The following is a 12,880-nucleotide window of genomic DNA, read 5'->3' as shown; positions in this document are numbered from 1 at the left end:
ACTTCAAAGTCCCAAAATATTTGGAATTGGCACAAAGCTGTAATTTAAAAAAATAATGTTAAAAGTACAGGAGATTACTTTTTCTGCTGACTAATTTCTGCTGTATGAGCAAGAAATTCAGTGTCATATGACAGCTAGAATAAACCATCTCTTGCACACATTGAGAATATCATCAGCAGAAGCAATTTCAACCCTTTGGCTCAACTGCAGCACAACACAGGGCTTTCTATGATCAATTCTGGTGATTCTGGCACCACCTGATACTCAGAATATGGAAAATCCATTTGAAGTAGAAGCATTAATGAGCTAGGCTCAAAAGCTTCAGTTTCCTTTTTCATGATTGTTTTACATATGCATATTGTCTGCCTGGGATAGTCAGACTTCATTCCAAATGCAGGATTTAATCAGGCATAACTGCCTATTTTATTCTAAATTAGGTTTTAGCTTTTTTTGTTTTTTGTTTTTAAAGACCCAATAGCTTGTAGAATAAAAATACACATACAAGCAAATATTGTTATTTATGTGTTTTAGTATAATCCAAAAAAACTTCATTTGTTAGACATCCTCCTTATATCAATCAGTATTCAGTTGCCATCCTGAAAATGAATACAGAACCTTGCACAAACCTACCATATAAAAATTTTATAGTTAAGATAAAGACAAAAGTACAAGCTGAGCTGTGCGGGATTCAATTACCCCCCTGCACAGAGAAGGGACAGACAATGTCCCCCTTTAAGTACGGTGAGGTGAAAGGTTGAATCCCTCTCTACATTCAATATTGTGCTGAGAGCTGGAAAAGGTTTTAGTTCTCTTTAATCCCTTGCACCTTGCGGCACTGATAGTAACAGTGCTCCCAGCACAATATCTCAGCTTGACTGCAGAGCCCACAAAAGCATGACGATGCTGTGACAGGAGATGAGTGGTGTCAGAGCCAGGGCAACGAGCGGGAGACAACAGCTAATGTGAATCTTAAATTCACTTATAGTCTTTTTCTCTTTTCCACTTTCAAATCCTGGATTATTCCAAGTGTCTGTTGCAGAGGAAAGAAGGCATTGGCTCAACTCATTACAAGAGAAGTTGGCTGTCAAGTGCAAATGAGCTCTAAACTATTCAAGCCTGAATGGGGGTTCCCCCTTCTTCCAATGAAATAATCACTGCCAAAAAAAAAAAAAAAAAAAAAAAAAAAACACATCCCAAACCAACCAGCTCTCCTCACCCTAAAAGCCAGTGTTGCTACACTGGGAGCTGCCCTGGGAGAGAAAAGTATCAACTTCCCTTGTTTGTATATTGACTATATCAACAATTTCATACAGTTGCAATTGGGTTTTTTTTTGGTTTTTTTTTTTTTAACATTAGGTTTATGTCCCTTTCCATCAGCAGCAGACAGTACTGTATAAAATTGTCCACACACTTAAGACAAGTGGTAGCATTTCCTTTTGATGACTGCTGCTCATCACTTGGTGGAGATGAGCAAAATAAATGCACGGGAAATAGAATTTTTCTTTCATCTATCTTCTCATCATCATTTGCATCAATCTTCATATAGATGGACTTCTCTTTTCCCAAATGACACCAGAAACAAACAAAAAAAACCAACAAAACAACACATTGCAAAATGCAGACTTTGCATCTTCCAAATGGATATCTGACACAATTTTACTAGCCCTTTTAGGGAAACATTCTCCACAGACTTGTGATTTTGCATCCCATAACTTGTTTGAGGAACAGGAACTCAAGTGTACAAGTTCAGTAAATGCTGCAAACTGTAGCCACGAGGGAAAGAGGCAGGGGGATGACACACTAACTGTAGATTGTTCTGCTTTAGAATATGCTAATGGATATCATTTAAAAAGAGAGGACTACATAATTTTAAATCCAGCGTCAGAGTAGGAATCACCTTTACTGCTGGTAACACCAGAGCAAGAGAGGAGATCTAGATCAACTTAAAGAAGCAGGGAAAACCAGCAGGAGATCACTGCAACTCCACTAAGGTCAGCTCTACACTATTCACTGTGCATAAAATACACTCAGCCATGAAACAAGGCAGGCAACTATCGCATCAACTGAGCACGGGGACAGCATTTTCCCAGGGATGAAGCACGCCCTGCCCCAGGCAGCCTGCTTCAAAAGCATTCAAATGTACAGCGGTGGCTCTGTCGAGCAAGTGAGATGTCACTGGGTAACATGCCAGGTTTCTAACGCAGGTTGGCAGACAACTCCCCAACAATTATTCCTCTTGAACAATGAGATTAATTTCTCAAAGCTCTCATCTATACTTGGCAGAAGGATGGGGATCTAGCAGTCTTAGAAACACAGAAACAAGTGACTTTGTGTACGAGGCAGAAATTTTATAGGTTGAAATCTTGTAGACTCGCACACAAAAAAATACACATTTTCTTATACCAGCTCTATTGAATAAAAATGTAAGCTATACTTACATATTTCCATTTTCCAAACATCAGACCATCTGGTACTTCTAGACGACAGGGCATAGTAATAGTGTCTCCATATACTGCATTTACTGTATACAATCCCAGAGCTAGAAGAGAAACAGAGAAAAAAAGAAAATAATGAATGTGTTCTCTTGACTTCCAAAAGTTTGGTTCACAGCTACTACAAAAGAAGAGCCACGTCCTTTGTAAGTGGTTATTTTCCAGCATATAGGATTTATCTCCAAACCTCTAAGAAAACAAGATTCCTGCCACTAACTTCACTTAAACATTACACCCTTTCTCAGTCCTTTTCATGCTGCAGTCAGTGGGAGCCAAGTGAATTTTCCAACAGCGTTTCACTTATTCAGCTGGATGAACACATCCACTACAATCAGCTTTCATGGCTATTGTTCCAAACTCAATACCTGAAAAGGGAAATCCCCATATATTTATTTTCTTTATCTCAGAAATTGGTCACATGTGCCCATAGAGGTTATGTTGCAATGCCCTGCTGCGGTGAAGCCAGGCATTATTCTGACTGCTGTGCTACACTGAAAACTCAGAAAAGAAAGAAAGAGAAAGAGTGTGCTATTTAAGTGCTACATTTCCTTAAACAAGGGAAACAAACTAGTCTGTTCATGGAGGCTTTGGAAAACTGAACTGAAATGCTTCCATGAATTATTTAAAAATGGCTTTTTAGAAACCTTAGCACAGTGTTATTGTGCTAATGCATATGATTCACAGGGTAGAACTGACCCACTTATTTTTATTTTCATTGTCCAAAATACGCAGACTGAAAAAAATCAACAGTCCCTAAAGCGAAGAACTACAAGAATGCGAGGAAGTTTAAAGCAACAGTGTTACAACTCAGTGCATTTGCTACAACTTTACCATGCATCTTTGCTTAGCTTCCATCTTTAGCAGTCACCTCAGCTCTTCAAGAAGCCTACTTACACCACAGCCCTACCAACACATTACTGAGAGGTTTTGATTTGGCCTCCAGTGCTCACTGACCGCCAGAGGAACCTTACTGAAGAGATCAGTGAGATGCTGGGTGATGCAACACAGGCTGAAGAAACACCCAGTCCTTCTTTACAGGCATTTATTGTTTTGAAGATTCAGCCCTTGTGCTGGAGAATGTGCACAGTGAATCTGTTCCCTGACCTGAGCAGAGATCCTGTGTTCACAAGTCCTGAAGCAGTCATGGGGATGACCTGGCAATTCTCTTGCCTTCTGCACATGTCCCCCAGAGGAAGACTTTCTTATAGAACTGTCTTTTTCACATATTTTCAAAGACCCAAACACTGCATTCCTTGCCAACATCTTAGGTTTCAGGACATTCTTCCTCACATGAGGACTTCAGAGCTCACGGCTAGCACCAGTCAGCCTTCACCATCTGTATCACTGTGACAATGTGGCTGTTCTGCATTCTCTGTGGCAGTGCATAAGGAAATATTGAGACCTAGATGACACCTCATGGTAAAGCAGAGAAACAGTCAAACAAGCTGGGGCTTGATAGACTAGAGGAATTCAATAGGTAACAGGCAACGATGTGCTGGCACATATCATAACATTTATTTCCTTCATAGCATGCCATATCAATTAAATGACTGCTAATCTTATTCTGTTAGTAATCGGTCACAAACATGTTTTGGGTACATTATTCACATTATCAAGTGCGTGCTCTATTTGCTACAGAGTTTGCCAAGACCAGCTGTTTGCTGGTCTTTACGTTGAAATAGAAGTTGGTCCACTAGATGGTGCTGAATAAGTGCACACTTTACAAACGAAGCAAAGATTTGTGATGGAAGCAGCTAACTTTAACGAAATAGGACTGATGTTTTATGAAATCAAACTGCAAATGGAAGTAAAATTCAAAATGGGAACAAATTTTCTCCCTTTGACTCTCCTTTGCTCTGATCCTCATTCTGATCTTCATGAGGGGGACCACACAACTTCAGCTTTGCAAGCTGAATCCTAATGCTCATTTCTGCCAGAACTAGAAAACAGTCCTTTTTCGTTCCTCTCTCCCATGGGTGCAAGTTTATAAGAGAATTGCAAATACTTATTTCATTGGTAACCAGGTTAGCACTCATTCAAATTCCAGTCAACACCACCAGCAATTTGAAATTCTGTAATGATATTTTGCATCACATGGAAAACCAGAAACTGTTCCTTCTGCTAGCAGATACACTCTGTCATTAGGGGAAAACAGAAAAACCCTGTGGAATCTGTAAGACTGTTCTTCACCGATCTCTCCTAGTCAATCATTTAACCCCTGCAAGTTGCTAAGGTAACAAGCGTATGCCAAATACTTGACAAGCAGTCCCAGGAATGTGAATGAAACTGCTTCTGGAAAGGATTGGCATTTATAGCATTCAAAGCAGGTAATCAATGAACGCCCTGATAAATGGAAAGCCTGGCCTCTGGTTTTAGAGGAATTCTTTCATCTGAAATGTATTCCTTCAAATGGACAAAACCCACACGAAATCACGTCTTGCCATAAATTGTCAAAATTAAAACCATACTGTTTTCTAGGAATTTGTTAACAGATAAAACCAGAAAAAGATGGGCTTTACTTTATATAAAGGGAAACAGACTTTAGAAAAATACAAAAGGTCCTGTAGTAAAATGTTCTCCTCCCTTTCCTGGATGGAAAAATCTAGGGCAGGTGAGGAGTGCAAACTAGTTGAATAACTGCAAACTTTCACAGCAGGAACTGCAGTAATAACCGCAAAACTACTTTGCAAAGCTATACATTAGAAAACAATGTATAGCTAACAAAACCCCTCAACAAATTGGGAAATTCCTCTTTGTAGCTATTTGATACATTTGCAAAAGGGTGGGATAAAGAGGAAAAAAGAAGAAAACTACTGCTTAACTACATGATGATTCTTACTCCCCCCCTGCTCCCCTTGTCGTTTCCATCTCGTTTGAAAGCAAAGAAAAAGGGATCTACAAATACAAATTGCCACATAACCTAACATCACACAGGGTCAGTGTCACAGTCCTTGTATCTCATTAACTGCAGTAGGGGGCAAAGGCAACTGTAGGGGATAATACAACAAGAGATCACCAGCCACCACTCCCTGCATTTCTGATACAGCTTTCCACAGCTAATTAAGACCTCAGCCAGCTCCTCTGCATGAGTTTCAGATTTTATCTTCTAAAACTGAGCCAGTGTTTTTGATAACAACACTAATTCAGAGGCAGGATCTCTTCCCACATATGCTAGATGAAGCTCTACTGAATACCTCCAGCTAACTTCTGTGCCCCTTCTTTACATCCGAGTCCATGCAGGCTCAGGTGATTCTTAACTCATTTTCCCCCATTTGACCCAGCAATGAAGAAATTCCCCTTTGAGCCCAATTAAACCTTCCCACATGAGTTCAGGCAAGGGAAGAAAGCAGCAACATCAGGAGGTATTTCAAGTCAGCAAAGATCCCAGCAGGACAGTGCTAAATTGAGATTACATTTGCTGCTGGTGGTAATAATTACAGTTCTTTTTACAGCCCCACAGCAGTACTAACTGGCATCCCCTTTTGTCCCCCTCTCCATATGGCCTGGCCAAGGGAGGAACTGAGCAGTTACTACCCCACAGACATGGGTGGCAAACCCAAAAATCTGACCAGTTGATCAGAGGCTTAGAGGGTTGTTACTCTTTTATTTTAGATCTTCATCAAACCACATGATATAAGTCATAATTTAGAGTAATTATCAGTGTCTAGAACAAGAGGGGTTGTATAAGAGGAATGGACAGAAGGTGAATATTAAAAAAAAGAAAAAAAAATCAGGAAACTGATGTTTATTCCAACAAAAGCTGCAGGAAGTTGGTGGAAAATATCAATATTTTCCACCTCTTTCTTCCACCTGAGAATGCTTTTCTTGCAAGTAATCCACTTCTAAGTGCTTAGAAATAACATTTTTAGATAAAAGTTTATTCTAGACGCTTTTAGATGCAAGATTCACTAGAGATTATGAATCTGTACACCAAAACTATGACTAGCAGAGCTACTGCCAAAACACATCTTCACCTGCAGGATCAGCTGTCTTAAAGCACAGCTAACTTCTACTCAGTAAAGTAACAGAAACCTGGGCAAACTGAACCTCCCTCAACACTTGAGTCCAGCAGTTTAAATTATGCTTTATATGTACATAGACATCCTATATTTTCCTTTTATACCTTATTATTTACTACTGATGCCTCTCCATTGTTCAGCAGTGATGCTTTCTGATCCTCAGCAGCAAGGTCTCATTATCTGAGAATAGCAGGACACGCTGGCCATGACTGTTCTTTGCGGCTCTCAGCAGCAGCTCTGCATGCTACTGGGCAGAGGAGGTCAATTCACAGCTTCCAGAATGGATGTGTCCAAAGTAAGTAGCCTTTATGTTTATTTAGTGCCTACTTCAGATAACGACAGTTTAATTTGGCCCTCCAAATCTTTACTTGAGATTTTGCACTCCAGCTAGGCCAGGTGACATTGTGGGAGACTAAAAAGATTTGCCTAATGAAATTAAGATTGTATTAAGTTGCTTATTATCAGCTCTGAAGTAGTCACAGGCATATTTTTCTCTCTACCTTCTTTCCACTTCCTAAGAGGATTTCAGGTATACAGCTATACAGAGGTCCTCTTGAGTATCCTTTTATATACCACCCAGGAAGCATCAGTACTTCACAAAAACAGTAACTGCATGTTCTTAAGATCAGAAAAAAACACCTTTTATTATCTGTATTTCATTCTACTGATAAAGCAGTATTTGAATGACAGGTGGGTGTTGGTTCATTGCAAAAAGTATTAGCAAGAACTGTCCAGCACTGAATGAATGAAACAGGACTTGAGAGCAGGTAGTTCCTCTCTCTACTGGCAATGCCAGTAATGCCTTATATAGTGCTTTTAACTCTGAAAAGTATTTTACATTTAATTACAAGCAGCATTTAGAGAGAAAATTAAGAGAGTGGCCCTTCACTTCACTACTCCCAACTACTTCTGCCTTGTGTTTATAATGGATGAGCCAAGAACTGGGCAGAGTACTGCAGCTGCAGAATCACCAGGGCTGAGAAGGATCACCTCTCTCCACTTGCTGGCAACTTCTCACGTTATCTAATATAGGTTATATGAACAGTATATTTCTTGTCTCTTCTTATTTGAGTATTGAAACAAACCCAAACCATTGGTGACCAAGCCTTCAGAAGGAGTTTTACTTTCAAGAGAATCATCAGTATTACTCAAGATGGAAATTAACTAGGCATGAACATATCCAGAAGTATTTAATGTAACATATTTTTAAAACATTACAGAACCTGAAAGGCTTCTTGCTCTTTACCACATCATTCCTTCAAAGATTTTTAAATTCTGAATAAGTGCATACAATTTTAACACCAAAGGACAAAAAAAATCCTTTATCATCTCATAAGCACTGATGCAATGGACAGCAATTACCCTTTGGAAGCCTCAGTGCTTGTTTGAGCTCTTTGAAGATGTGAAATAACTGAATGACTGAATGGGAATGCACTCCCCGCGCAGAAGCCCAACTCAAAACACGGGAAAGATGCTAAACTTCCTTTTTGACAAGCTGCTCAAAGAGACACCTACACAGCTCTAAAGATACAAACTGTAAAACTCAAACAGGATCACTTATGTGCTTAGTGCTAATTTTGGCAAGAAAAATTGTAAATTAGGGAGATTGGAATTGCCACCCAGGAAAATCAAGCCATCAGCCAGTAATGATCAGGAAACAGGCAGAGTATGTAACACTAAGATATACTGATAACACCATAGGTGGATAAAACCAAACGTCAACAGCCTTCAAGTATATCTTTATATACAGCAATATGGTTGTTTAGACACCAGAGGTTTTCCTTATAAATTGGGTAAAATTCTACAGTAAACACATCAACACTTCCCATGGAGTAGAAAAAAAAAACAAAACACACAAAAAACCAAAAAGTTCATAGCTGTGAAAAGGGTGATAACAGGCTTATACGTTATCTGGTATCAAATCAAAGAGGTTGCAGTGGAAAAGTTGTATGTGACATACAGAAGTTGGGAGAGAGCTTTTATTTTAAGCCACAAATTGTAAAAAAATTTAAAAAAAAATAACGTCAAACCTTCAAAATGTTGTCAAACTCATGCAAATTTCAATTTTGCCATTTCACATCCTTAAATAACCTGGTCTATACGACTTGAAAATTCTCTCTCCTATGGACCCTTCGCTTCTACTTTTCTCACATTCTAAATAAACCATTCATAATCTTACTTATCACTGGCTATAACTAGAAACTAGCTCAGATAATCTGCCACATGTGACCCAGGTTGTATGTTATCAACAAAGAAAGCTTCAATTTCTGGCCAAGAGAACAGAGGCTAATGCCTGGTAATGCCTGCAGTTCAGCCAGTCGTGCTCTGCATGGGAACCACAGTTTTCTATTAAGTAAGCTCACCTTAAAGGTGAGCTCAAGACTGGGATCTCTCAGTGTTTAGGCAGAACAGTCATACAAAATCCCAGTGAGCACTTTAATCACAATTTTTGAAGTTCTGCAATGCAGTCATGTAAGACTCTGGGTGGTGCGTGCCTGTTTGCAAGCTGACTCCTCAAACACTACTTATTTCTCTGAATATCCAGCTGCTTCAACATTTGGGCAGCTTTTTCCCTACCTCCCACACCTGAATACAGCTTTCCTATCTATATGCTCTCTTCATGCAAGCTTCGCTTATAGCTTGATTTGGAATGATTTTAGTACAAGCTTTCGAGAAGTTTGAGAGAAATTTCCATCAGCAAGGCAGAAGTGTTAGAAAGTGGCATACTTCCAAGGGCAGATGGCTTTGTGGAAGATTCTACAGCATGCAGTTGCAGGGTTGTCATTACTACAAGCTTTGCCTTTGTGAGGTTCACACTGAGCATTCCTCTGAACATTTATACTGCCACCAGAGAAAGTACAGAAGAAAAGCTTCTTCAGTCCGAATGCAGCAAAACTCCTAAATTGCTTCCAAATAATTATGACTAAGAAACTTTGTTAATTTAGGACGTTTATATACATTAGGCAATGATCATGACAGTACTCCTATAAGCACCCAAACATTTCTAGAATATTTGATAGGCAAAATAAATTTGTGCATATTCATGCACTTAATATTCAAGCGTCCTTTATTAAGTGACAACAATAATGCACTTAAAGTAAAATGAACACTTCTTTCCAAGTCAGCAAGCTTTGAAAAAAACATATGAAAACTGTTCCCAGCACCTGCAAAGCTTGAAATCAAGTGGATAGTTGAAAGCTCAGCAAACAATGCAAAAATGCACTGCAAAATGAATTATTTGTATCAACACACAAGCCTTCCTACTGTTCCACATCAGCCACTGTTCCAGTACATAGTACAAAGGAAATTGCCAAGAGCAATAGTACTGAAATTGGACCAGTGAGGCTCTGGTTTGCTTGGGAGCAGTAAGTGCATCTCTGCTTTTTAATCCAGTCCCTTTTAAATTAAGAAAGCCCAAAATCTACTGAAGCGAAGGAAAGAAAACCTATGCCTTTGCACAGTATGGTAGAGCAAAATTTGATCACAATGGGAAAGTCCTAGGCTTCTTCCACAAAACAAACACCCCACAAAACGTTACATGTGATTTTAATGGCCTTCTACTAACACTATTTTATAGAAAGCTTTAAGCCCAGAATTATATCACTCTATTTCTGGGTTTGTGGGTTTAAATTTTCAATTTTTTTGAGTAAATCTTAAAAGGTTTAATAAATTGCATATATACTGTACATAGGAAAAATGTAATTCTAAGCAAATATCTGCAAATATGTCATAAGAAAAAATATACCTACTTAAAATTCTTGAATTAGCATAAGTCTAGTAGAAATGAAACTTCCACATGGAGCTGGTGAAATCATATTAAAAGACAACATTGGCAAGCTGTAATTCAGAGGAAGGGGTAGGATGGCCAATGCATCTTCTTGTACGTTCTTCTCTGAGATGGAGCAGTGAATAAAGGAATTGATTACTTGCAAGGCTTATTTTTGTGTGTGCATGTAGGTATTTTTTTTAATATATTGGGAATTTGAAAATCATTTAAATGGTTATCAACATATGGTGTGAATTCTTTATTTTTATTTTTTTTATTTTTAAGTATTTCAGCACATCTGTCAAGGCAGCGAGCTGTAGCTTACCAAGGTTTGATGAAACAAGCTGTCTGCCAAGAGATGAGCAGCAAAATGCAGGAAAACAGTTCCTGAGTCAATACTGCCAGGAGTTTCAACTTTAAAGGATATAACTAATTAGGTAAAATGGAATCAGAAAAGCCCCTTTAATTTGATGAAATTTCTCTTCCTTTTTGAGGTTAGCCTGTGATTGTTCCCACTACACACTTGTCTTCAGCTTCTCAGCAACCCTTCCAAAATGCTTTTCCATTTGCTGAAACTACTCCAATTATTTTTCACCTTCTTGTTATGCTAGTCAGTAGCGTTGCCAAGTATTCAATAGCTTAAAGGGACTTAGAAGTTTCTATTAAGTTAAATAAAATCTGTAGCTCAAAAATAATAACCTAAAATGCTCTAAAGTCCTATTTTGCCATGAATCCTTTTTTTTAAATTATTTTTTGTTTTTATTTATTTTTTTTAAAGGCCAGTAGAAAGTGTACTAAATTAAGCTCTGGCCCTCTTACTTCTTCATAACCTAATATTGACAGGGTGGATCAATATACCCACAGGCTAACAGAGCAAGAAAAGCATATAATTTATATACAAATGCTGAATAAAAGGCTAACAGCATATGTTTTTCATATCAAAATTATGAAATATTTTGTTTTGGTACAGCAAAAATATATTACTCTGCCATCCCAGATTTTAAGTCAATGTCAAATTGGCAGCATAAAAAAGGAGAAGATGCTTTGAAGGAGGAGGCTGGATTTTGCCTCTTGTATCCCCCCGTCCTTGCTGTGCTTCTTCACCACAGAGAAAAGCCCTGATAAGGAGGGTGCAGCCATGGCTGTACTGAAGATATTGCTGTGCAGGCAGCAACGGGGACCAAAACCCACTGAATCCTTCATGGAAGTGAATGCAGACTGGTTCTCATCTCATGGCTGGGATTTTGCTGCACTCAACCACAAACCTCTTCCCATTGGCCTGCACAGAATCACAACAATGAAAAACAACAACACTGCAAGGAGCTGTCACTGCTTTCCCACTTAGTCAACTACTGTTCCCAGGAAGGCGCAGTCCAGTACCACGCTAAGGCTTCACTATTCATTTAACAAAAAAGGCAAGTAATGCACCAAAGTTCCTGACTACGGTGCTCTTTTCTAACTATGGATAACACTGGAAAACAAGTTTTCTTTCATCTACATTATAGTCCGTATATGTTAGTAAAGTACACACTAACACATCTATGTGCATGCACCACTTCTGAGTACTCTCCCTTAGATTTTGCTCTGTGAAGACCCATAAACAGAAAAGAGGACAAGGAGCAGATGTCTGTTTTATTGTTCTGGTGTTGTTTTGTTTTGTTTTTTTTTTTTTCAGAATCTGCACTAAGAAATGTATGCTCCAACTTTTCCATAAAAGCCAAGAGAAAGTAATCCAAGCAAGTCCCTAGCTTTGGAAAAGTAGCCTATAAGTATCATTATCTTTCCCCTGGGATCAAATGGAAGTAAGGATGCCTACAAAGATCACAGCATCATGAAGTCATCTGATCCTGAATATATATATATTCCCCATCAGGACATGGAAGGCTCTATGGCTATGTCCACAGAGCTACCAGCAGCATTAAAGCTAGCTGTTTTCCCTCACTCACTCTTTGCACCTTGTCTAATTCCACTTTAGTGAAAATAGTGTGGTTAACATAATTATGGTTTGGCTGTACAGTTAACAAAATTATCCATATTTCCCTTTATAGAGGAACATAAAAGATATTGAACTTCTTAGTAAGTGACAACTATATTTTATAAAATATGTAATCTCCAAAACGCATATATTCCTTAAATTTCCTTAAGCATAGAGAAATTTCAACAGTAAATTTAAAAAAATCAAATCAGAAGATTACTTTGCAAAGAATGAACAAAAGCATACATAAAGCAAAGACCAGTCTAGTTAAAAGCAAATAAAAGCAAAGGAAAAGATAGGCAATTATGAGAAATAACTCAACACAAAAAAATAGAAAAACTACTGTAGTTAAATCAATGCCACTGCAGTTCTTTTAAGCAGAAGAATCATGACAATAAACACAGCTTTAAGACAATTTTCTCAATTTTCTACATCCTGTCTACAGTCCTCCTTTTGGGAAGACACAGCCCCCTTCTTCCTGTCTCTTGGAAATTTTCCAGTTGAAAACTAATACCTAACCTAATATCAGTAATCTTTTTATACATATATGTTTTTGGCTTTTTTTTTTTGAACCATGCTTGTTCCTCTACTTCAAATCATGGTTTGCTCTGACAAATAATCATGAAAC

General features: G+C 38.3%; 1 protein-coding gene across 3 annotated transcripts in view; it reads right to left on the bottom strand.

The window, feature by feature from the left end:
- ALCAM (activated leukocyte cell adhesion molecule) overlaps window positions 1-12,880 on the bottom strand; it is a 115,923-nt gene that overhangs the window by 33,262 nt on the left and 69,781 nt on the right. For all 3 annotated transcript variants that reach the window (XM_090151835.1, XM_090151823.1, XM_090151829.1), the window contains exon 2: window positions 2,439-2,539. In XM_090151835.1, coding sequence (XP_090007961.1) covers window positions 2,439-2,539 — 101 coding nt within the window. The remainder of the gene's footprint in view (window positions 1-2,438; window positions 2,540-12,880) is intronic.

The sequence above is a fragment of the Phasianus colchicus genome, chromosome 1 (assembly GCF_987193195.1).
Source record: "Phasianus colchicus chromosome 1, bPhaCol1.hap1.1, whole genome shotgun sequence".
NCBI classification, from domain to species: domain Eukaryota; kingdom Metazoa; phylum Chordata; class Aves; order Galliformes; family Phasianidae; genus Phasianus; species Phasianus colchicus.
The sequence above is the reverse complement of the archived record's forward strand: the minus strand, read 5'-3'. Positions and strand labels throughout refer to the sequence as shown.